The 25573-nt window shown below is 44.4% G+C and overlaps 1 protein-coding gene across 2 annotated transcripts in view; it reads right to left on the reverse strand.

Annotated features, from left to right (window-relative positions):
* Positions 1–25573, reverse strand: part of nup214 (nucleoporin 214) — a 78583-nt gene that overhangs the window by 38609 nt on the left and 14401 nt on the right. For both annotated transcript variants that reach the window (XM_029709342.1, XM_029709343.1), the window contains exons 14-29: positions 20861–20940; positions 19743–19826; positions 14590–14739; positions 14149–14307; positions 13871–13974; positions 13568–13768; positions 13257–13342; positions 13083–13166; positions 12701–12982; positions 12304–12471; positions 11487–11595; positions 6519–6597; positions 5625–5697; positions 5259–5358; positions 4892–4941; positions 3202–4746 (exon numbers count right to left, since the gene is read on the reverse strand). In XM_029709342.1, the coding sequence (XP_029565202.1) occupies positions 3202–4746; positions 4892–4941; positions 5259–5358; positions 5625–5697; positions 6519–6597; positions 11487–11595; positions 12304–12471; positions 12701–12982; positions 13083–13166; positions 13257–13342; positions 13568–13768; positions 13871–13974; positions 14149–14307; positions 14590–14739; positions 19743–19826; positions 20861–20940 (3354 nt within the window). The remainder of the gene's footprint in view (positions 1–3201; positions 4747–4891; positions 4942–5258; positions 5359–5624; positions 5698–6518; positions 6598–11486; positions 11596–12303; positions 12472–12700; positions 12983–13082; positions 13167–13256; positions 13343–13567; positions 13769–13870; positions 13975–14148; positions 14308–14589; positions 14740–19742; positions 19827–20860; positions 20941–25573) is intronic.

Genomic DNA, 25573 nt, shown 5'->3' on the forward strand with positions numbered 1-25573 from the left:
ATCCACAACACAAAATCCACATGTACGTGTACGTACAGTGCATATGTTATCATGTGTGTGTCTGTACCTGTTATCATAGAAGGATATTGACCTCATCCCTTCAGTAGAGGATGCCTGGTTATTCTTTAAAAATGCCTTCCTCACCATCTTAAATAAGTATGTCCCATTCCAGAAATGTAGAACCAGGAACAGATATAGCCCTGGGTTCTCTCCAAACCCGACTGCCCTTAACCAGCATAAAAACATCCTGTGGCGTTCTGCATTAGCATCGAACAGCCCCCGTGATATGCAACTTTTCAGCGAAGTTAGAAACCAATATACACAGGCAGTTAGAAAAGCCAAGGCTAGCTTTTTCAAGCAGAAACTTACTTCCTGCAACACAAACTCAAAAAAGTTCTGGGACACTGTAAAGTCCTTGGAGAATAAGAGCACCTCCTCCCAGCTGCCCACTGCACTGAGGATAGGAAACTCTGTCACCACCGACAAATCCACTATAATTGAGAATTTCAATAAGCATTTCTCTACGGCTGGCCATGTTTTCCACCTGGCTACCCCTACCCCGGTCAACAGCACTGCACCCCCCACAGCAACTCGCCCAAGCCTTCCCCATGTCTCCTTCTCCCAAATCCAGTCAGCTGATGTTCTGAAAGAGCTGCAAAATCTGGACCCCTACAAATCAGCCGGGCTAGACAATCTGGACCCTACCTTTCTAAAATTATCTGCCGAAATTGTTGCAACCCCTATTACTAGCCTGTTCAACCTCGCTTTCGCGTCGTCCGAGATTCCCAAAGATCGGAAAGCAGCTGCGGTCATCCCCCTCTTCAAAGGGGGTGACACTCTTGACCCAAACTGCTACAGACCTATATCTATCCTACCCTGCCTTTCTAAAGTCTTCAAAAGCCAAGTCAACAAACAGATTGCCGACCATTTTGAATCCCACCGCACCTTCTCCGCTATGCAATCTGGTTTCAGACCTGGTCACGGGTGCACCTCAGCCACGCTCAAGGTCCTAAACGATATCTTAACCACCATTGATAAGAAACAATACTGTGCAGCCATATTCATTGACCTGGCCAAGGCTTTCGACTCTGTCAATCACCACATCCTCATCGGCAGACTCAATAGCCTTGGTTTCTCAAATGATTGCCTCGCCTGGTTCACCAACAACTTCTCTGATCGAGTTCAATGTGTCAAATCGGAGGGCCTGTTGTCCGGGCCTCTGGCAGTCTCTATGGGGGTGCCACAGGGTTCAATTCTTGGGCTGACTCTTTTCTCTGTTTACATCAATAATGTCGCTCTTGCTGCTGGTGAGTCTCTGATCCGCCTCTACGCAGACGACACCATTCTGTGTACTTCTGGCCTTCATTTGGACACTGTGTTAACTAACCTCCAGACGAGCTTCAATGCCATACAACTCTCCTTCCGTGGCCTCCAACTGCTCTTAAATACAAGTAAAACTAAATGCATGCTCTTCAACTGATCGCTGCCTGCACCTGCCCGCCCGTCCAGCATCACTACTCTGGACGGTTCTGACTTAGAATATGTGGACAACTACAAATACCTAAGTGTCTGGTTAGACTGTAAACTCTCCTTCCAGACTCACATCAAACATCTCCAATCCAAAGTTAAATCTAGAATTGGCTTCCTATTTCGCAACAAAGCATCTTTCACTCATGCTGCCAAACATACCCTCGTAAAACTGACCATCCTACCGATCCTCGACAATGTCATTTACAAAATAGCATCCAATACCCTACTCAATAAATTGGATGCAGTCTATCACAGTGCCATCCGTTTTGTCACCAAAGCCCAATATACTACCCACCACTGTGACCTGTACGCTCTCGTTGGCTGGCCCTCGCTTCATACTCGTCGCCAAACCCACTGGCTCCAGGTCATCTACAAGACCCTGCTAGGTAAAGTTCCCCCTTATATCAGCTCGCTGGTCACCATAGCAGCACCCACCTGTAGCACTCGCTCCAGCAGGTATATCTCTCTGGTCACCCCCAAAGCCAATTCCTCCTTCGGCCGCCTCTCCTTCCAGTTCTCTGCTGCCAATGACTGGCACGAACTACAAAAATCTCTAAAACTGGAAACACTTATCTCCCTCACTAGCTTTAAGCACCAGCTGTCAGAGCAGCTCACAGATCACTGCACCTGTACATAGCCCATCTATAATTTAGGCCAAACAACTACCTATTCCCCTACTGTATTTATTTATTTATTTAGCTCCTTTGCACCCCAGTATTTCTATTTCTACTTCCACTGCAAATCTACTATTCCAGTGTTTTACTTGCTATATTGTATTTACTTCGCCACCATGGCCTTTTTTGCTTTTACCTCCCTTATCTCACCTCATTTGCTCACTTTGTATATAGACTTATTTTTCTACTATATTATTGACTGTATGTTTGTTTTACGCCATGTGTAACTCGGTGTTGTTGTATGTGTCAAACTGCTTTGCTTTATCTTGGCCAGGTCACAATTGTAAATGAGAACTTGTTCTCAGCTTGTCTACCTGGTTAAATAAAGGTTAAATAAAATCATGTGTCTGTACCTATGACCCATGGACATATGGAGAAGTATGGCCTGCCAGAACCAGCAGATCCTAACAGGCCCAGATGGATGGACTGGACGAGGCTGTATCAGAGAGTAGAGGGCTCCTCTCCTAGCTGCATTATCCGAATGGCCGTGATAAACGCCTTTCCTAATGATGCTGTTCAGTCCCACAGACGGAAAACAACATTCATTTAAACACTTTGGCAGCAGCTCTGACTGTCAACGATGCCCCATTGCTTATTTCCCTACCTATGCTATGTTTGTATAGGTGAACATACCATTGCTAAAATTATAGTAGTCCTAAATATGGAATTTGGAGAGTATTTGTCAAAATCAACTAGAATCTGGAAATCCAATCCTGAAGCATTAGGTATTGTCTGATCCCTAAACAGATTTTACATCCAGTCTAGAAGAGATAGAATGGCCGCTTGAGATGTCATCTGTGTAAATACTAGACTGGCTTAAAACAACCTCATACAGTGTCATGGTGATGTCCAAGGGACGGACCATGTTCCAATAAGACGCTGACCTGAGCTGTCTGCCACTTAGAAAATACACTACATTGGTGATGAATTCTAGGATGGAACCAGTATTAGTGCCTTTTCACACACACGTGTTACACACACACACAAACACACTCACCTGCAGCCTGTCCAAAGCTGAAACCAGTGGAGGATGTAGTGGTGGTGTTGCTTCCAAACACAGAGCCTTGTCCAAACCCGGCACTCTGCTGCCCGAAGGCCGGGGTGGCGCTCGGCTGCCCGAACAGGCCTGTGCCTGTACTGCTGGCCGTACTGGCGCTGGGGGTGCCAAAGGAAAAGCCGCTTGCATTGCTGACACTGAGGGCTCCAAACAAACCACCTCCACTAGCAGCGGTACTGGCAACTGCAGCAGGGGAGGCCGCTGCGGGCTGTCCAAATCCGGGGTTGGCCCCAAATGCAGACTGGCCAAAACCAAAGCCACCGGCTACATTAGCAGCAGGCTGGCCAAACCCGCCTACTGTCTGTCCGAATACGGGCTTCCCGAAGCCAGCTGCTGCGCCTGTAGCAGGGGGAGCACCGAAGCCGGTGGAACCAAAGCCGCCGGCAGCCGCTGAGGCTGGAGCGGGCTGCCCAAATACGGAGTTGGAGTTGGTAGGGGTGGTGGAGGCAGGGGCTGCAGTGTTGATGACCGGGGTGAGACTGGTGACGGCTATAGTTGTGCTAACTGTGATGACGGCCGGTGGCTGGGTGAAGATGGAGCCAGGTTTGTCCGAGCTGGGGGCCAGGTAGGCTAGTGGTGGGGCCACCGGGGTGGGGGTGATTGCGGGTGGTGAGGCCTCAGGGGCAGGCGTGGACTCATTGACAGGCTCTGGGGTGGTGTTTGAGGCTGCCTGGGCTGGTGGGGTGATGGAGGCAGGGGGGAAAGAGGTGGTCGAGGCGGTGGGGGGAGCTGGGGGTGTTGGGGCTTTTTCAGGGATGGTAGGGGTGGGGGTGACTGAGGACTCTGGCGAGGTAGTAACCTCAGGCTCAGCGATAGGGGGGCTGACGGAGGGGCTGGGCTGTGAGGAAGCAGGCTCTAGGGGTGGAGTGGGGTCTGTCGGGGGGGTGGGGGTTTTGGGGTGTTCCTTCTCCAGGGTGGTTGAGGGGGAAGAGAGGGGTGCCGCTAGGAGGCTGCTGAAGGAGGTGGCTGCTGACGTGGAGAACACAGGCTTAGTGACAGACAGGGCGGCTGGTTCGGGAGGCTTAAATGCAGCCTTGGATAAGTCTGTCAGGGTAGAATCCGCCTCACCAAATGCAGCCTCGGCTAGCTTCCCTTGCTGGAGGGCCGACCCAAAACTAAACTGGGCTGCCCCCGTGCCTAACCCTAGCGCCCCTCCGTTGTCCGGCTGCCCAAAGCTAAACGCGGCCGCTGAGGGCTTTTCTTCGTCCCCTTGGCCCACACGTAGACCTGAGAAACTCCCCAGGGTCTCTCCTCCTACCACCTTGGGGGCCTGGGGCTCCACTCTGAGGGTGGGGGTGATGGAGGTGGGCCTCACAGGCTCGCCTGACATGCTGGAAAGAAGGGTGGGGGAGCCGTTGGCCCCCAGGGCGGGGGAGGTGGATTTGGGGGTGAAGGAGAAGGGTTCCTCCCCGACAGAGGAGCCGAACATCATCTTTCCTGTGCTGCCGCCAGCGCTGCTGAAGGAGAATTTACTCACGTCCTTTACTGGGAAGAGAGATATGAACAGCAGATTTACAAACTACGCCAGACAACTCTCATTGATATGGCATTCAACAAACTTAACACTGACTTTACTGTCTACTAAAACTGATGTGTGGCATATATGGCTGTGCATGAGCGAGAGAGGTACCTGGTGGAGCTCCTTGGGACACAGAGGAGAAACTGAAGCCCCCGGCAGACCTGTCCAAAAGCATCATGTAGTATAAGAAAACACAGTCAGCTATTGGTCTATTTCTTTTATTCAACTTCCCTATTTCCCTGTGGCTCAGTTGGTAGAGCATGGTGTTTGCAACGCCAGCATGGTGTGTGCAACGCCAGGGTTGTGGGTTCGATTCCCATGGGGGTCCAGTACAAATTATTATTTTTTTAAATGTATGAAATGTATGCACTCACTACTGTAAGTCGCTCTGGATAAGAGCGTCTGCTAAATGACTAAAATGTAAAAAAAATATATAAAATATCAAGTGTCCCTCTGACCCCTGACCCCAGAGACTCACGCTGCGGTGAAGGAGAAGGCTTTGCTGCTCTGCTCCCCCAGTGACGGGGCTGAGCTGGAGGGGGGCAGGGAGACTGGGGCGTCAGCTTTAGGGGGTCCGCCTGGGAGAGGGAGAGGAGATGGCATTAAATGAAGCATGATAATTAGGTTCTAGTACACCTTTTTATACTAAGAGCTAATCAAATATGTAACGTACGGAATGTAATCAAATGGATGTAATGTATGAATGGTTCACTCAGATATTTTGTAGATTTCTAGTATATAAAAACCCTGGGAAAAATACATCAACTCTAGGTGGAAGGGGCTTTCCAGCATGTTTTGATGCGATGAGCATCTAAAACATCTCATCTTTACAGTGTGTACTTACCAAACACAAAACCCTGGGGGGAAGCTGAGCAGACACTCTCAGCGGACACCTTCAGTATGCCTTGAGTAGAATTCTGACAAGAAAAACAACAGAAGGACAGTTTAAACGTCTCTCTTTGCCAAGGCTTCAAAAATAACCACTAACAAAGTAAGAGGCTGAAAATGAAAAAATACATGTTATTTTAGAGAACCCAAAAATGTACTTTCATGTTTATCATAAATCAAAGCAAAATGTAATTTAGTTAATCTCACTACTCAGACTTTGGATTCTGTTTATCACAAAACAGTGTTTTAGTGTTAACATATTCTGTGTTTTTTCTGTGAGTGTATCGGTGTGTAGGCTATGCGTCATGGGTCATCCCGTAAACTTGAACCTGGTTCGAAATGGGGTGTGATGTGTGTGAGAGTTCCCCTGTATGATTCAGTTCCCACCCAGTTGCCACTTGTATCACTCCACCGCTGGGACATGGGAGGAACCTGGGGCATTTCACAGCCCTGTGCACTCTAACCCATAACAACGCAGCCCAGCCGTCAGCAACTACACTGGAACTCCAGGAACTACACAGAGTTGCTGAGTTCTTAGAGATGGGGTGTAGGAGAGATATTCAGCCACTGATAGCACACAGATTAAACTCTTTGGTATTTATGAATAAACAATAACTTTCTATTGAACTTCCATTTGCCTCCGGTTGTAGCTGAATATCTCTTGCACATGTATTCAGTTGGTTCCGACTGCAAGTTGGTGACGTTTTACCTTGACTTGACTTTCTTAGAGCAGGGAGAAATGAGGCCTCTGGCTAGTAATACCCAGACAGCTGGCATAAAGGTATGGAGTGTGATGTAGTTCACAGGATTTGACAGCTGGGAGGATGCCATATGGGCTGCTGATACTCACTCGTTTGGCCTGGTTGGTGTTGGCCACTGTAGCCAAAACTTGCTGAACAACCTGACCGACCGGGGCTGGGACTGAGGAGCTGAGAGAGGGAGAAAGAGGAAATAAAAAGAACCGTGCGCAACGAGTTGGATTCAAAGCATAGATCACATTCGAAATACAGCCTAATTTCTCATCTCCTCCACTCCATTTCATCAGGAATTGCTTTCCGAAAGTTAACGAATGCAAGTCAGTGAGGAGACATGTACATACTTACAACTGAGGTGTGATTACCATTCACGCCACAAGTGATTAATTGGGGTGTGTGAGTGTGTGTGTGTGTGTGTGTGTGTGTGTGTGTGTGTGTGTGTGTCAGCGCTTTGCATCAGCCTATAATTTACTGGCCCATCTGCAAACACTCTGCATAACCCAAGGATAGTCTCATCCCAGACAAAAGCCAAGGCCATGTACGATACCTACAGTAGTGAATAGAATACAGAAGACAAAAGCCATAGAACAATAGGCCTGCACTGCCTTACTAATTATTCTTCAACATCAACCACTGCCACGGACAGACTATTGACAACTGAACCAAAACCATACTGGCGTGGATGGACACAATACAGGCCCAGTGTTGTGTCTGAGGGACTGACTGGCTGGGGAATGCATCTCTAAAATAAGCCGCCTATCAGACTGTCTGGCTGTGGTGGACTCGTTATTGTGAGCAGGGCTAATTTGGAAAATGGCCCCAGGGAGAATCCTGCCAAAATATTCAACCGCATCACAATAGAGGAGCGAGGCCTAGCAGAGAGTGAGAGAGGAGAGAGAGGACCATCAATTACATCCTCTCAGAGACACGGGGTGAGATGGGGGGGAGAGCAGAGGGTTAGAGAATGAGCGAGGGTGAGATAGGGAGGCAAAGACATTGGGAGAGGGCAGAGAAGGAAAGAGAGCATGGCAGACAGTGACCGATTGGGAGAGAGGCATGGGAGAACTAAAGATGAAGAGGGAGGGATATAGAGGACAGAGAGGGAGCTGTTTGTGAGAGAGGTGATAAAAGAGAGGGAGATTGGGGCAGTGAGTGCCGTGGGGGATGGCAAGCCAGATATGCACTCAGATTGCTAGCCTATGCCGGCAGTGAATCAGATGCGACGGAGGCAGTGACCTGATAAAGCCGTCTAGCTGGAGTCTGTTTCTCTCGGCTGAGGCCCACATACACAAACCAGGGCTGATAGCTCTCATCTCATGTGATGGACTCACCTCCAATAAGCTATGACTCCACATCAGAGAACTGCTGTACTAGGGACATCAACCTGACTAGGGACACAGTGGATGTTCTCTCTGGTGGAGAGGTGTGTGTTTGGTAAAGTGACTGTGTGTTTGGTAAAGTGACTGTGTGTTTCCTATGAGGTAGGTAGTGGTGATGAGTATGTATGTGTATAGATGCATAATATTTGGGTTAAGTGTGTGTTTAGTTGTTCTTTCAATGTGGGTGTCTGTCTGGTGGTTCTTGTTGTGTGTGTGTGTGTGTGTGTGTGTGTGTGTGTGTGTGTGTGTGTGTGGCTAGTTCTGGATGAGGGGGCACAGAGCAGGTGGCAGAGCTGGGGATGATTACTCCGCTCATCAGCAACTCTACTCACGGCCGTCTCAGTGCTGCATCAGTATGAGCACCGCATCACCACAGGGCCTTGGGCAGCCCGCATCGATCAATACGCACACGCACACACACAAAAGGAATGTGCTTGTTGAAGAAATGGCCTAAGCACTAAACAAAAGAAGAAACAGGCACACTGAACAGGCCTGAGATAAGAGGTGATCAAAAAGCTAATGGGAAGCGCTACAGATCCTAGATCTTCCACTACAGATGTAAGCTGCTAAGGCCAGTGAGTTAGCAGACCGAGGAGGATGTGTAGCGTAAAGTAACAGCTAAACCTGTGACAGGTTTATTTAAACGTTGATGAGTTTGAACTGTGAGGTACCAATGCTGTCATCTTGAGCCCCCACTTACTCAAGCATGCCCAAGTCAGGCCAAGAATGGCCACTGAAATCTCATTGACAACAGGGCCCCCTCCAGGGAGAAAGAGGTAGTGCAGGCTCTCTCCATCAGCCAGTACTGTGCAGGAACCGGAGTAGCCTACATAACAGTAGTAGTAGTCAACAAACAGTGAAGCAAGCTATACATTTTAGAACTACTCAAACACCAGACACAACAGAGCTCCACACACTGCAGGAATTGGAAAGGTGTAAGCGAAATGGTTTTCAATTGGAACTTCCCCCATTTTGCTTAGACCCATCTTATTCTTTCAGATCTGCAAAGACGGGGGCTAGGAGTTGTTTTGGAACAGGGCCAAGTTCTCTTTGCTACAACATTTCCATAGTTACAAACATGTCCGTTTGGTGAGCGGCAGTGTGGACCTATCGCCTTGGGTCAGCAACACACACTGTCAATTATTCAGTGTCTCTCCATCAAAGTTGCATGGGCAGGCCTTACCCATGCATTAACTCAGAGATGGGAGAGAGCTCTGCTGTTGCCTGCTGTTTCCTAGGTACTAGAGGTCAAGCACAAGACACGTACGTACACACGCACACATGCACGCACTGTAACCTGGCACCAACAGACATTTACAAGCACTGCCATGTATCAGCCTAGGTTTACAACTTGGCCAGCTTTATCACTGCCAGGCAGGCTAGGCCAGGCACCAGTGACCACCCACTCCAGTGCAATGTTCCTGCTGCTAACACACTATAACTCTATCACACGGCCACTGAAGCCTAGAAATGTAAAGACCACCCACGGATAAAATGAAATGAATTAATTGAAGTAAATCTTAATAGGAAGGATGCTACAGCTGGCTATATGCTTTGAGGTGTTCTGCTCTGTTTAAGTCATGTTGTGTGTGTGTGTGTGTGTGTGTGTGTGCGCGTGTAAAAGGGCATTAGATGACAGATGTGACACGAAAGAGAGAGACAGGGAAAGAATGGGAGAGCCGAGGACAGAAAAGAGGAGTGAGAGAGAGAAGTTGTGTAAGAGAAAACCCTATACTGCTGCAGCTGCGTTATACACCAAATCCCATTCTCCGTCCGGATGTTGGCATCTGGCTGGCAGCAGCAGTGCCTCTGATAATCTATACTCCCAGTTCCACACCATGGCTGGGGCAGGACAACACTACTGCAGTGAAGACAGGACAGGCTGGGGATATGGGATTAGTAAATGGCTGTTCCTGCATATAACTCGTCTGAGAAGTAATCAGACCGGTTGCTATGGGTGACTATTAGCCATGGGTGATTTAATGTGATGCCATGAGAAAAATAAGGGACCAGGGTGAGACTAAGAGAGAAAGAGGATCTCCCTAGATAAGGACGATGGGTAAAGTGCATTTCACACTCAAATGTAAGACCAACAACTATTCAAAACTCTATTTGTAAGCAAGGAAGGTCCTCTGAATAAACTGACATTTGGTGCAGTCAAACAATTTAATTCCCAAATACCAGATATTATCTACAAAGAACAGAACGTGTGCGTTTATTTCTTATCTGCACTTAAGCATAAAATGAACTTTCCTTTTCCCCCAAGAACATTTATTCTAAAACCAGAAACTGCTGACGGTACCAATTAAAGGGCCCCTCTCCCTCCAGGCTGACTGTACTGTGACATTGGGGACGATGACATTTTCCCTCTGTCACTTTATGGGAACAGGAATACAGGGCTGTACCTGCTGCCAACATCTGTCCATCCTGGCGCCCCTTAGTCACTCTGGTATTGAGATGACATGCACAGCTGTCATCAACAGCCCTTTCATCACCAATGGCAGTGACTATTTAACTATTTAGTGCTACATAGTAAAATAGTTAACTAAATAGCTACCCGGACTATCTGCATTGACTCTTTACTCATCACATACACTGCTGTTACTGTTCATTATCTATCCTGTTGCCTAGTCACTTTATTCCTACCTACAGTATGTACATCTCTACCTCAATTACCTCGTACCCCTGCACATCCACTCAGTACTGGTACCTCGTGTATATAACCAAGTTATCGTTACTCATTGTGTTATATCATTTGTAAAATATTTCTCTGCATCGTTGGGAACCACTCACACTGTACACTGACGTAAAGTATGCAGCCCCACACACACAACCACACAAATAGCATAGGCTAGTGCTGAAGTGGGCCCTCGTCCCTCAGGACGTAAACTCACCCACACACACACTTTATAAGATGGTCCATTGCCCATGTGTGTGCCCATCCCCCCCACACACACACGGCCCCTTCATGCAGCACCAGTCTAGTCCTGTCACTATCTGTACAGCACACCCGCTCACCCTGTTCTTTCTATTGCCCTTATTTGTGTGTGTAGCTGTCTCTTTCTGCATCAGCGAGTCATTGTAAATGTGCCTCGCCAAGCTAAAATAGCGATATCCCCTCTCTCCCTCCATCCACCATAGAGTAATCTGGCCCTCAGCGGAACCTCGTTTTAAAGCTTTGCCTATCAGAAGACCCTGCATGGTTCAAACTCAAATACAGTATATACTGTACACCTTATGCGTATTAGACTACAAAGAAAGACTTTGTATTTCTGTGACATTACTTTTTTTTAAACACAGTTACTGTGGCAGACCCTGAGGGGCTCAGCACTGTCAGCAGACCTTAACACTGCAGCACACAGACGTTTTTCAATTAGACAAACAAAAACAAGAAAGCTGCTGTGTACAGTAGTTATGTGGACTGTAGGTTATTTTTACAGTAATGGTTAGATTGGAATCAGCCAACTATTGTAACAATATTAGATAGGATCCACTCAGCCCGTTCCTAATGAAATGTATTCACTGTCTACAGATTTCTTATCTACATAATATTTAGTTTAATTTAATGTCCTTTCTACTTTTTGTGAATTGTAATCAGAAAAGGTGCCTAGCATTCTTGAGCGTAGGCCCAAGGTGCCGCCCTGATGAAGAGGGATGGTAATATTGATGATGATGAAGGATTACCTGATCACAGTGGAGATGGGTGGTGGCGGTCCTTTGTCATTGAGCTCCTGGACGTTGACCACCTGGGGAACAGTCTTCAGGGTGGACTCTGTCAGAGAGCCACTGACTGCTGGTTGACCACAAAGAAGAAACGTCAATGACAATTTGTCATTAAAACTGACATTGGGACAACCAGACGCACATATTGTGTCACTTTTGTGTGTAAAAATGATCTAACCTTTTCATTCAATCACTTCAAATCATACCGGTCATGTTATTTTGGGTTACCAACAGACTGATGTACACTATATTCAGACGAATAGTCTCAATTGATTAAAACTTTAAAAGCACTGTTTAAATAATTGTATGTAATAATTTAATTTATTGATTAAACTATTGTCAACCATTATTCTTCATAGTAAAGTCATGAGGCTGTCAGTTCACCTATGATCCTGAGGTCTTTGTCTCCCCCTGGTGTCTGAGTATGAACATAGCATTGAGTTTTACTGTTCAAAGTGAACCGAGAGTGAGCAGAATAGAAGCTCTTACCAGTCTCTTAATCTGAGTGTCTTCAAACTGTTTTAAATGTAGTGAGATTAACAATGAAAGTTTCTTCCTAGCTTGTTCTTTTTTAAAACTAGTTATACTGTTAAGGTAACATAGCCTAACATGGTCACAACACAGAAACAGATCCCAAAGCCCATGTCCTTTGCAGAGCAGAAAATAAAAAATGTCCATAGATTTTATACTAGGTCTCAAGGCAACATTGTATGTTGTTACAGTGACAGAAAAACGGTCACAAATGCAATGTACTTCCCATTAATTGCAACCCGCCTACCTGGTTTCTGATTGGCCATTTGTCTGAGGAAAGCGGCTTTAGCAGCAGCCTGTTGGGCAGGAAGGGGGACGGGTGTGGCCTTCTCAGTAGGCGGGGCTCCGTGCTTCACCGTCTTAGTGGCTAGTGCCGTGCTGTCGGCACCTCCCATGTTGATCTTATTGGTTGGAACTAGAGAAGAATTTGATGACTTACTGTACTACAGAATAGCTCTCTTAAAACCATAGTACAGCACTTTGACATAAGGTTGGCTGTCCTCTCTGTGTCCTGATGGTTGATACTAGAGGGTAAAACATACAATATCAATGACATACTACTACACAACAGCAAAGTTGTATTACCTGCTGTTCTCCAACCAACCTGGTTAAATAAAAGTCAAATAAGCTCAATAGTTTCCTACCTGGGCTCATGATGGGGCTGAGGCCCAGGCCTTGGCGCACCTTACTGAAGGGAGTGGACTGGATGGCCCCAAACCCCGGGGCTATGGAGGGGGTGCGTACCACCGTGGGGTGGCGGGGCATAGAGAGGGGGAGCATGGGGAGGGGGGCAGGCTCAGGTTCTTCCTCCGCAAAATAATGGGAGTAGTCTGGGTCCAGGGCCTGAGACAGGGAGGAGGTGGAGCTCACATCGTCCAGGTCCGCGTAGTATTTGGGAGAGAGGAAGGCCGAGCGGGACAGGTTGGCTGGGGGAAAGATAGAGGACATTCAGGAGGGGTAAACGCCACACGTTACTTATACTTCACTGCTCAGCACTGGTCACTGTGTTCTGTGTGTTGGTAATACCTGGAGCGGTGGAGCGGACTGGTGGTGTCTGCCTCTTGGAGAGAAAGTTACGCAGCTGAGACTGCTTCATCGGAGACATTTTGGCTGCAGAAGTAGGAGTCAAATTACATTTACATCACTCAAGCACAATAGTTAACACAGTGAGACATGTGTTGGAAAATGTAAGTATTTTGCCTGGAGATTTCGAAGTGGTCTTGGGAATGGTCTCCAGACTGGCTTTCAGGAGTGCATCCCTCAAACTCTCCAGCTCGTTGTCCAAACTAGTAAATACAGAGGGAATTCATAAGTGATCATTGATTTTTAACCACTATGCATTTAAAAAATAATAATAATGTAAATAATTTTTAAAAAACTACTTTGCAACACACATACCACAGTGAAAAATTTGACATAAAAAAATAAATAAAAAATTACTGCCTCTGAACAGATCCTCATGCTACAATAAATCTGGCCATTGTATTTCAGGTATACACCCTTGTACATACCTCTGTTCGGTGGGGGTGGTAGCAGCAGGCTGGCAGGGCTGGCTGGGGGCAGGAGTACTCCAGGCTGCAGTCTTGTTGTAGAGCCGCAGGGCATGGAGGTCTTTGACCAGTGTGTCCAGCCTCTGCTTCTGCTGGTTGATGATGTCCAGGTTGTTGGCCAAGGCTGTGAATAGAGCCTCCCTCTCTGGGACAATCATGTGTCTGGGAGAGACAGAGGAGTACCACAGAGGAAACTGGTTAGAAAGGAAACATACAATGACAATTGGAAATTGACATTGGAAGTGAAAGAGAATTCTCACTCACTTCTGTTTCTTCTTAATCTCCAGATGTTTCTCCCACTCCAGGTCCAACACGTCGTTCACATCCTCCACAGCAAACTTTACATACTGGTACAGCCTGCGAATCTCCTGGTTATGGGGAGAAAACCCCAAAAGAAATGACAGTCCAACAAAGTCTTCTACACGGTGAATTATTTTCAATAGTGTTAGGCTTTTACCATTTCTACCACATCCACCCTGAGGAATGATAGACGTTCGATATACACATCTAACCATTCATTCCTTATCTATCCAGAGGCTTACCTTGAGTTGGTCTTCACTGCGTGGGTCCAGTGGTTTCTTGTACAGCAGCTGCAGGTAGCCCCGGTGTCTGTTGAGCTCACTCTGGGCCTTTGCATCCTCCGCCCCGGCAAAGCCCTCCAGCATGGTGGTCTTCAGAGTGCTGATGTCCCCGTGGAGAGACTGGGGAGAACAAGCACACATACACATGGTAAGAGCCTATGAGGTCTAGGTGGTTGTACTTAAGTTGAAATGCCTCATTTTGTTGTTATAGACCTGGCAACACCAGGGGGTGTGAGTTCATGGGCCACGTGAATGCAACCGATTACTTTGTTACTTTGAATTTACACAACTGGGAACATTAATTAACAATGGCAACTACACAGAGCTTCAGATTCTGATTCATGCTGGCCTTATCTCTGAAATAATAACATCTAATCAAATGAAATGAAATCCGTACTGTACCTCAGTGGTGTCTTTGATCTCCAGGGTGAAGATGTGGAGGTCCTCAGACTCCTTCCTCAGCTCCTTCATCTCCTCTATGGTGCCCACTCTGAAGTCTGCCTTGTGGCTGCGTGCCTTCAGGTCATCTAACTCCTTCTGGAAGTGGGCGATCTGAGAGGAACACAACCAGCATGAAGCTACCATGATGAACCATATGGGTCTTTCTATAAACTCGGGTACCAGTGAGGATTTCTTACACTGGACAAGTTCTTACAGCTGTTGATAATCTGCCATTTTATTTTTGATGTCATTACATTAAGATATAAGGGGGGAGCCAGCTACATTCAATAAAATGTACGTGTTGATTTAAAACCTGTTTAACCCTTTCTCATGGTTGGTGTCTCGACGGATGTGTCTAAAATCATGTGACATAAAACATTACTTTTCTGTCCTTGCAATTATGGCAGTGTAAGTTGTCGTTTATCATTATATTAAGCATTAATCAGTCAAATTAGACATTGAACGAGTGTCTTCTAAACGAGTCACCTTACCTTCCTACTTAAAACCTAAATCAATACTGTCATGAACCTGGTTCTTCAATAATTATGCACAATATTTGTTGGATGCGCATTTTGTGATGAGCTATTTTCACACATCATCATCTTATCCAGGAAGATATGTTCTTACTGATAGTCAAGTGACAAACAGCTGTTGTGATAGCGCATGCCCAAGTGTCGGGAAAAAGGTTAACGAGGAATGTCCAGAATATTTTTCCGTCTCATTCTTTACACTGGTGAGGACAGTTGTGCCTGGATCCACATTGGATCTAATATCCCTAGTGAACTGATCTTGAACATCTGTTTGTGTCTGCTTTATTTACAGGTCGGGTCTCGTTAGACTTAACATCAAGGAAACTAGTTCATGTTTTTGTGCCTACTGTGCGCAACTGTGTAGAATAGACTATTGCACAACACACAACGCTAAATTATTCTGGATATAATTACATTGCCTAGTGGGCTTCTTCACAAAATGATCAGGTAATGAAATAACATGACAAATACATTTTGGTTTCCATGTTACACCTGTAATTTTAGAAACAATACAAGGGGCTTGAAGTAGCCTACCTGAACTTGGAGCTCAGAAATTCAAGTACTGGAAAAGGCCAACCTTGAAAATCAGACATTTCCTCAGATAGGTGTTTGAAAAGTCCTTGTAATTACTGTAACTAATTTATAAGTTATCCTGCTCCCTTATAATTATCCTTGCTTTCATTTTTGATCAGTTTTTGAGAGAGATGTGACCACTTTCATTTGTTTCCCGCTACTTCATATGAAGGGTGTTGCGCTACTCTGTTGCAGTAAAACCAGGTGAGGTTATTATGAGGACGACAACATCTAATGTTGGCTTCAACTTGGCTTTCCATACAAATCCTTCCATTAAAAAAGGAACCTGGTATTTGGTCACTTCCTCATTAAAAAAACAGCGATGGTGAGATTCAAATGGTGAGATTAATGCTAGAGCAAGTCATGGCTTTATTACGTGCGCCTGCGATTGCCACATAGGCTACAGAAAAATCGTCACGCATCCAATTTACACTGAACAACAATATAAAATGCAACAAGTAGTGTGTTGCTCCCATGTTTCATTAGATTAAATAAAAGATCCCAGAAATCTTCCATATGCACAAAAGTTTCTCTCAAATTTTGTATACAATTCTTTTTGCATTCCTGTTAGTGAGCATTTCTCCTTTGCCAACATAATCCATCCACTTGACAGGTGTGGCATATCAAGAAGCTGATTAAACAGCATGATCATTACACAGGTGCACTTTGTGCTGGGGACAATAAAAAGGCCACTCTGAAAATGTGCTGTTGTGTCACAACACAATGCCACAGATGTCTTAAGTTGAGGGAGCGTGCAATTGGCATGCTGACTGTAGGAATGTCCACCAGAGCTGTTGCCAGAGAATTTAATGTTCATTTCCCTACCATAAATCGCCTCCAACGTCATTTTAGGCAATTTGGCAGTACGTCCAACCGGCCTCACAACCACCGACCACGTTTAACCACACCAGACCAGGACCTCCACATCCGTCTAAGACCAGCCACCCAGACAACTGATGATACTGTGGGTTTGCATAACCAAGAATTTTTGCACAAACTGTCAGAAACAGTGTAAGGGAAGCTCATCTGCGTCCTCACCAAGGTCTTGACCTGACTGCAGTTCAGCGTCGTAACCGACTTCAGTGGGCAAATACTCACCTTCGATGGCCACTGTCACACTGAAGAAGTGCGCTCTTCACGGAGGAATCCCGGTTTCACTGGGCAGATGGCGTTGTGTGGGCGAGCGGTTTGCTGATGTCAACATTGTGAATAGAGTGCCACATGGTGGTGGTGGGGTTATGGTATGGGCTGGCATAAGCCACAGACAACGAACACAACTGCATTTTATCGATGGCAATTTGAATGCACAAAGATACTGAGATGAGATCCTGAGGCCCATTGTCGTGCCATTCATCTGCCGCCATCACCTCATGTTTCAGCATGATAATGCACGGCCCCATGTCGCAAAGATCTGTACACAATTCCTGGATACTGAAAATGTCCCAGTTCTTCCATGGCCTGCATACTCACCAGACATGTCACCCATTGAGCTCGTTTGGGATGCTCTGGATTGATGTGTATGACATTGTGTTCTAGTTCCCACCAATATCAAGCAACTTAGTACAGCCATTGAAGAGGAGTTGGACAACATTACACAGGGCACAATCAACTGCCTAATAAAGTATATTTGAAGAAGGGGTGTCGTGCTGCATGAGGCAAATGGTAGTCACACCTGATATTGACTGGTTTTCTGATCCACACCCATATGTTTATATTTAACGTTTTTATTTTTTAAAGGTTTCTGTGACCAACAGATTGATATCTACAGTGCATTTCCTTAGAGTATTCAGACCCCTTCCCATTTTCCACATTTTGTTACATTACAGCCTTATTCTAAAATGGATTAAATAAAAAGATGTCCTCAATCTACATATAATAGCCCATAATGAGAAAGCTAAAACCGTTTTTTAGAAATGTTTGCACATTTATGAAAAATAATAGAAATACCTTATATAAATAAGTATTCAGAACCTTTGCTATGAGATGTGAAATTGATCTCAGGTGCATCCTGTTTCCATTGATCATTCTTGAGATGTTTTCACAACTTTATTAGAGTCCACCTGTGGTAAATTCAATTGACTGGATATGATTTGGAAAGACACACACATCTATATAAGGACCCACAGTTGACAGTGCACGTCAGAGCAAAAACCAAGCCATGAGGTCAAAGGACTTGTCCGTAGAGCTCCAAGACAGAATTGTACCGAGGCAAAGATCTGGGGAAGGGTATCAAAACCTTTCTGCAGCATTGAAGATACCCAAGAACACAGTGGCCTCCATCATTGTTAAATGGAAGAAGTTTGGAATCACCAAGACTCTTCCTAGAGTTGGCCACCCAGCCAAACTGAGCAATCAGGGGAGAAGGGCCTTGGTCAGGGAGGTGACAAAGAACGTGATGGTCACTAACAGAGCTCCAGAGTTCCTCTGTGGAGATGGGAGAACCTTCCAGAAGGACAACCATCTCTGAGCACTCCACCAATCAGGCTTTTATAGTAGAGTGGCCAAACGGAGGCACAGCCTGACAGCCTGCTTGGAACTTGCCAAAAGGCACCTAAAGGACTCTGACCATGAGAAACAAGATTATCTGGTCTGATGAAACCAAAATTGAACTCTTTGGCCTGAATGCCAAGCATCACGTTTCCACGTCTAGAGGAAACCTGGCACCATCCATACTGTGAAGCATGGTGGTGACAGCATCATGCTGTGGGAAAGTTTTTTAGTGGCAGAGGCTGGGAGACAAGTCAGGATCGAGGGAAAAACAAATGGAGCAAAGTACAGAAAGATCCTTGCGCTCAGGACCTCAGACAGGAGGTCAGGACAATGACCCTAAACAGACAAGATAACGCAGTAGTGGCTTTGGGACAAGTCTCTGAATGTCCTTGAGTGGCCCAGCTAGAGCCTGGACTTGAACATGATTGAACATCTCTGGAGACCTGAAAATAGCTGTGCAGCGACACTCCCCATCCAACCTGACAGAGCTTGAGGGGATCTGCAGAAAAGAATGAGAGAAACTCCCCAAATACAGGTGTGCCAAGCGTGTATTGTCATACCCAAGAAGACTCAAGGCTGTAATCGCTGCCAATGGTGCTTCAACAAAGTACTGAGTAAAAGGTCTGAATACTTATGTAAATGTCATAAATTTGCTAATATATATATATATATTTTTTTTTTAAACTGTTTTTGCTTTATGGGGTGTTGTGTGTAAATTGATGAAAAAAAATATTTAATACATTTTATAATAAGGCTGTAATGTAACAAATGTGGAAAAAGTCAATGGTCTGAATACTTTCCAAATGCACTGTATATTCCCAGTCCATAGATTAGGGCCTAATTTATTTATTTCAATTTACTGATTTCCTTATATGAACTGTAACTCAGTAAAATCTAAGAAATTGTTGCATGTTGCTTTTATATATTTTCTTTCAGTGTATTTAGTGAAGTAGACATTATTTTCACATATTTTGTAATGTAATAATAATTTGAATATCAACACATTGGTAAGGCCTACTTTTTGCATGCCTTTTTTGGGGGGGGCGCATTCTACATTAGGCCCTATATGTACAATTATATACATTATACAATTGTATAACATTGAGGTCCTTGAAAATATAAATTAAGAGCTTGAAACAAAATCACTAAAAGTCCTTGTCTGTATGAACCCTGCTTAAAGGATGTGTAGTCCTAGGCCCATCTTATTGTAAAGGTGGAATTATGGGCCAACTTGCAAATATATTCCCCCAAGTACACAACTGTAACTGCATAAAAAAGTTTTTTTTTTTGTTATTTCAAAGCATTTTGAAATGTTTATACCAACGTCACACATTAGCCCCATTATTTATAGCAAGACCCATATAGTGTAAATTGGTTGGAGCATGGTGCTGGGTTCGATTCCTTTGTGGGTTAACTCCACTGAATGTGTGTGGTTATGATACTAAATAGGATTCATAATAAAATAAAAAAGTAATTAAGTAGCAGTAGTTTGAGAGAAAGACTATTGGATTAATCTGTTACCTCATCCAGTATTCCAGCCATGACTGGGTCTGAGTCCTTCCTCGGCTGCAGCTGCTTTTCCAGGGCATTCACACTTAGCGCAGCCTAGAGGACCACAAACAGACAGATGTCTCTAAACCAGTGGTTCTTAACCTTGTTGGAGGTACTGACCCCCACCAGTTTCATATGCGCATTCACCGAACCCTTCTTAATTGGAAAAATAAAATTCAAAACATAGGTATATATTTTACTGGTGCACAAAATGAACCGTGCATCAACATCAGTGTTCAAAGAACAAAACCATTAAAACATGATTTTCACACAAAAACAAAAACATAATAATGAATATTTACTGCAAATCAGTGTGACTTCTGCTGTTGCCTTTCAGAGACCAGTTCAGAAATGCGCGGCTTCACCTTGGCAAGTGCCACTCTCATGTCATTTTCGCAACAAAGTCTGTTCCTTTTCTTCGTTTTTATGTCCAGCATCCTCGAAAAGGATTGCTCGCAAAGATATGTTGTAACAAACGGTATGAAAATCTCCAGAGCTTTCTTAGCAATAACAGGGTACGTTACCATTTGTTGACACCAAAACGTTGAGAGCGTTGTTGTTCTGAAGAGTTGCTGTTGAACCTGGCTCTGCTGAATTTCAATGATTTCATCGAGGTATTCATCATTGACATCTGTTGTCTCAACACTAAACGTGAACGGCTGTCTCACCCATGCTGGATATGACTCTCTTGTAGGGAAGTATCCGTCGAGAGACTTTGCAAGCTCATCTAAGTGCGTGGCAATTGCTTGCTTCAGTTCCGCGGGTACAGAAATGTCTCCGATTCCAGATACATCTTCGATCTTACTTACACAGTCGTCCAGCAGGGGAAAGTTTGCGAAGTTATCGTTCTCTGTTCGTCGTGGCCAAGCGGGGCGTGTCATCACGAATCATATGAGTCGGGTGTGTGTCTTGACCTCCGCCGAACCCCTGAGACTGACTCACCGAACCCCTGGGGTTCGATCGAACCCAGGTTAAGAACCACTGCTCTAAACACTGCATTTGTCTCTACTATTATGACCTGTCCTACAACAAATTGATTGTTGGTCTAATATCTTATTTATTTGAATAGGCAGATGATGTTTTAGTACCTGTGGAGTAGGTGCACTTGTCTGGGTGGCTAGGGCAGATTTCTGTACAACCGTGGGGGGTGTACTGGTTTGGACTGGGCCTGAAACAGAAAGACAGAATGGATATCAACAATATGACAAACCAAAACAATAAAGATGCTAATGTTGAAAAAATAAGTACAGTGCCTTCAGAAATTGTTCATACCCCTTGACCCTTCACCACATTATGTTATGTTACAGCCTGAATTCAAAATAGATCAAAATGTATTTATTTAATCTCACCCACCACACACACACACTACCCCATAATGTCAAAGTGAAAACATGTCAATTTTTTGGGGTGCAAATGTACAGTTGAAGTTGGAAGTTTAAATACACCTTACCCAAATACATTTACACTCAGGTTCACAATTCCTGACATTTAATGTAAGTAAAAATTCCCTGTCTTAGGTCAGTTAGGATCACCACTGTATTTTACTAATGTGAAATGTCAGAATAATAGTAGAGAGAATTATTTCTTTCAGCTTTTATTTCTTTCATCACATTCCCAGTGGGTCAGAAGTTTACATAAACTCAATTAGTATTTGGTAGCATTGCTTTTAAATTGTAGCCTTCTACAAGCTTCCCACAGTAAGCTGGGTACATTTTGGCCCATTCCTCCTGACAAAGCTGGTGTAACTGAGTCAGATTTGTAGGCCCCCTTGCTCACACACGCTTTTTCAGTTCTGCCTACACATTTTCTATAGGATTGAGGTCAGGGCTTTGTGATGGCCCCTCCAATACCTTGACTTTGTTGTCCTTAAGCCATTTTGGCACAACTTTGGAAGTATGCTTGGGGTCATTGTCCATTTGGAAGACCCATTTGTGACCAAGCTTTAACTTCCTGACTGATGTCTTGAGATGCTGCTTCAATATATCCACATAAGTTTCCTGCCTCATGATGCCATCTATTTTGTGAAGTACACCAGTCCCTCCTGCAGCAAAGCACCCCCACAATATGATGCCGCCACCCCTGTGCTTCATGGTTGGGTGTTCTTCAGCTTGCAAGCCTCCCCCTTTTTCCTCCAAACATAATGATGGTCATTATGGCCAAACAGTTCTATTTTTGTTTCATCAGACCAGAGGACATTTCTCCAAAAAGTACGATCTTTGTCCCCATGTGCAGTTGCAAACTGTAGTCTGGCTTTTTTATGGCAGTTTTGGAGCAGTGGCTTCTTCCTTGCTTAGCGGCCTTTCAGGTTATGTCGATATGGGACTAATTTTACTGTGGATATAATTTTGTACCCATTTTCTCCATCGTCTTCACAAGGTCCTTTGCTGTTGTTCTGGGATTGATTTTCTCTTTTCGCACCAAAGTACGTTCATCTCTAGGAGACAGAACACGTCTCCTTCCTGAGCAGTATGACGGCTGCGTGGTCCCATGGTGTTTATACTTGCGTACTATTGTTTGTACAGATGAAAGTGGTACCTTCAGGAGTTTGGACATTGCTACCAAGGATGAACTTGGAGGTCTATAATTCTTGGCTGATTTCTTTTGATTTTCCCATGATGTCAAGCAACGAGGCACTGAGTTTGAAGGTAGGCCTTGAAATACATCCACAGGTAAACCTCCAATTGACTCAAATGATGTCAATTAGCCCATCAGAAGCTTCTGAAGCCATGACATTTTCTGGAATTTTCCAAGCTGTTTAACCTCTAGGGTAGGGGGCAGTATTTTCACGGCCGGATGAAAAACGTACCCAAATTAAAAACGGCCTACTTCTCGGGCCCAGGAACTAGAATATGCATATTATTAGTAGATTTGGATAGAAAACACTCTGAAGTTTCTAAAACTGTTTGAATGATGTCTGTGAGTATAACAGAACTCATATGGCAGGCAAAAACCTGAGAAAAATCTAACCAGGAAGTGAGAGTTCTGGTGCTTGTAGTCCTTTCAAGTCATTGCCAATCGAACACACAGTGACTTAGGGTTCATTTTTGCACTTTCTAAGGCTTCCACTAGATGTCAACAGTCTTTAGAAAGTTGTTTGAGGTGTCTATGATGAACAGAGAGCGAACAGAGGAAGTTGGAAGTTGTTGACTCAGGAAGGTACTGGCGTTCATTGGCGCGCGTTCACATGAGAGTTAGCTGTGTTCCAAAACGTTTTTCAAGACACTGGAATCGTCCGGTTGGAATATTATTGAAGTTCTAAGTGATAAAGGCCCTAAAGATTGATGCTATACAACGTTTGACATGTTTGAACGAACGTAAATCAAACTTTTTTTACTTTTCGTCGTGACATTTTCCACGTGCTTCCTACACTTGGGAGTAGCTAACTGAACGCGCTAACAACAAGGAGCTATTTGGACATAAATTATGGACTTTATCGAACAAAGCAACATTTATTGTGGACCTGGTATTCCTGGAAATGCCTTCTGATGAAGATTATCAAAGGTAAGTGAATATTTCTAATGCTATTATGATTTTAGATGACTCCAAAATGGAGGGTATCTGTATTGCCTAGTGTATTTTTCTGAGCACAGTACTCAGATTATTGCAAAGTGTGCTTTCCTCGTGAAGCTTTTTTGAAATCTGTCACAGCGTTTGCATAAAGGAGATGTTCATCTATAATTCTTTGAATAACAGTTTAATATTTTATCAACGTTTATGGTGAGTATTTTTGTAAATTGTTGTGCTGATTCACCGACAGTATTGGCGGCGAAATATTTTCTGAACATCACGCTCCAATGTAAAATGGGGTTTATGGATATAAATATGAACTTTATCGAACAAAAAATGCATGTATTGTGTAACATGATGTTCTATGAGTGTCATCTGATGAAGATCGTCAAAGGTTAGTGCATCATTTTAGCTGGTTTTCTGGTTTTTGTGACGCCTGTCCTTGCTAAGAAAATGGCTGTGTGCTTTTTCTTGTGTTGGAACTGTCCTAACCTAATCTAACTTTATGCTTTCGCCATAAAGCCTTTTTGAAATTGGACAATGTGGTTACATTAAGGAGACGTGTACCTTTAAAATGGTGTAAAAATAGTCCTTTGTTTGAGAACTTTGAATTATGACATTTTGTGGTTTTAAATTTGGCGCTCTGATTTTTCACTGGCTGTTGAATAGTGTGAACCGTGGGTGGGACGCTAGGTTAAAGGCACAGTAACTTAGTGTATGTAAACTTCTGACCCACTGGAATTGTGATACAGTGAATTATAAGTGAAATAATCTGTCTAAAAAATTGTTGGAAAAATTACTTGTATCATGCACAAAGTAGATGTCCTAACCAACTTGCCAAAACTATAGTTTGTTAACAAGAAATATGTGGAGTGGTTGAAAAACGAGTTAATGACTCCAACCTAAGCGTATGTAAAATTCTGACTTCAACCGTATCACACTCCAAATTGAGCACAGGTGCATGCAATTTCATTTGATCAGCCTTGAGATGTTTCTACAACTTGATTGGAGTCCACCTGTGGCCAATTCAATTAACTGGACATGATTTGGAAAGGTACACACCAGTCTATATAAGGTCCCACAGTTGACAGTGCATGTCAGAGCAAAAACCAAGCCATGAGGTCGGGGGAATTATGCATAGATCATCAAGGTAGAATTGCAATGAGGCATATCTGGGGAAGGATATGAAACAATTTCTTGAGTGTTGAAAGTTTCCAAGAGCACAGTGTTCTTTAGCATTGGGAAATTGAAAATATGGAACTACCCAGACTCTGCCTAGAGATGGCCATCCGACCAAACTGAGCAACCAGGCAAGAACGACCTTGGTCAGGGAGGTGACCAAAAACCCAAGACCACTCGGACAGAACTACAGCTATCCTTGGCAGAGATGGGAGAACCTGCCAGAAGGACAAGTCTCTACAGCACTTCACCCTTTTGGGCTTTATGGGAGAGTGGCCGGACAGAAGCCACTCCTGAGAAAAAGCCACATGACAGCATGCCTGGAGTTTGCAAAAAGGCATGTGAAAGACAGAGCATAAGGCCAAAGATTCTGTGGTCTGATGAGATTTTATCTTAACTCTTCGGTCTGAATGCAAAGCACTATTTCTGGAGAAAACCTGTCACAGCTCATCACCTGTCTAACACCATCCCTATCGTGAATCATGGCGGTGGCAGCATCGTGCTATGGGATGCTTTTCAGCGGCATGCACTGGGAGACTGGTAAGGATAGAGGGAACAATGACTGGAGCCAAATCCTTGATGAGAACCTGCTTCAGAGTGCAAATGACCGGGGGCGTAGATCTACGTTCCAACTGGACAATGACCTCAAGCATACAGCCGAAGCAAAACTGGAATGGCTTCAGAACAAGAATGTGAAAGTTCTTGAGTGACCCAGACAAAGCCCGGACTTGAATCCCATTGAAAATCTACGGAAAGAATTGAAGATTGCTGTTCACTGCCGCTCCCTATTGAACTTGAACTTAACAGAGCTTGAGGAAATCTGCAAGGGAAAAAAATGGGAGAAATTCCCCAAATCCTGATGTGCAAAGCTGATAGACATACCCAAGACAACTCAAAGTTGCAATCACAGCCAAAAGGTGCTCATACAAAGTATTGACTCAGGGGTGTGAATACTTATGTAAATTACATTTATTCTCAATAAATTTGCTAACATTTCTAAAAACATGTTTTCACTTTGTCATTATGGGGTATCGTGTGTTTTTGGGTGAAAACATGTTTATATTTAATCCATTTTGAATTCAGGCTGTAACAAAATGTGGAATAAGTCAAGGGGT

Source organism: Salmo trutta, chromosome 23 (assembly GCF_901001165.1).
Source record: "Salmo trutta chromosome 23, fSalTru1.1, whole genome shotgun sequence".
Classification (NCBI taxonomy): Eukaryota; Metazoa; Chordata; class Actinopteri; order Salmoniformes; family Salmonidae; genus Salmo; species Salmo trutta.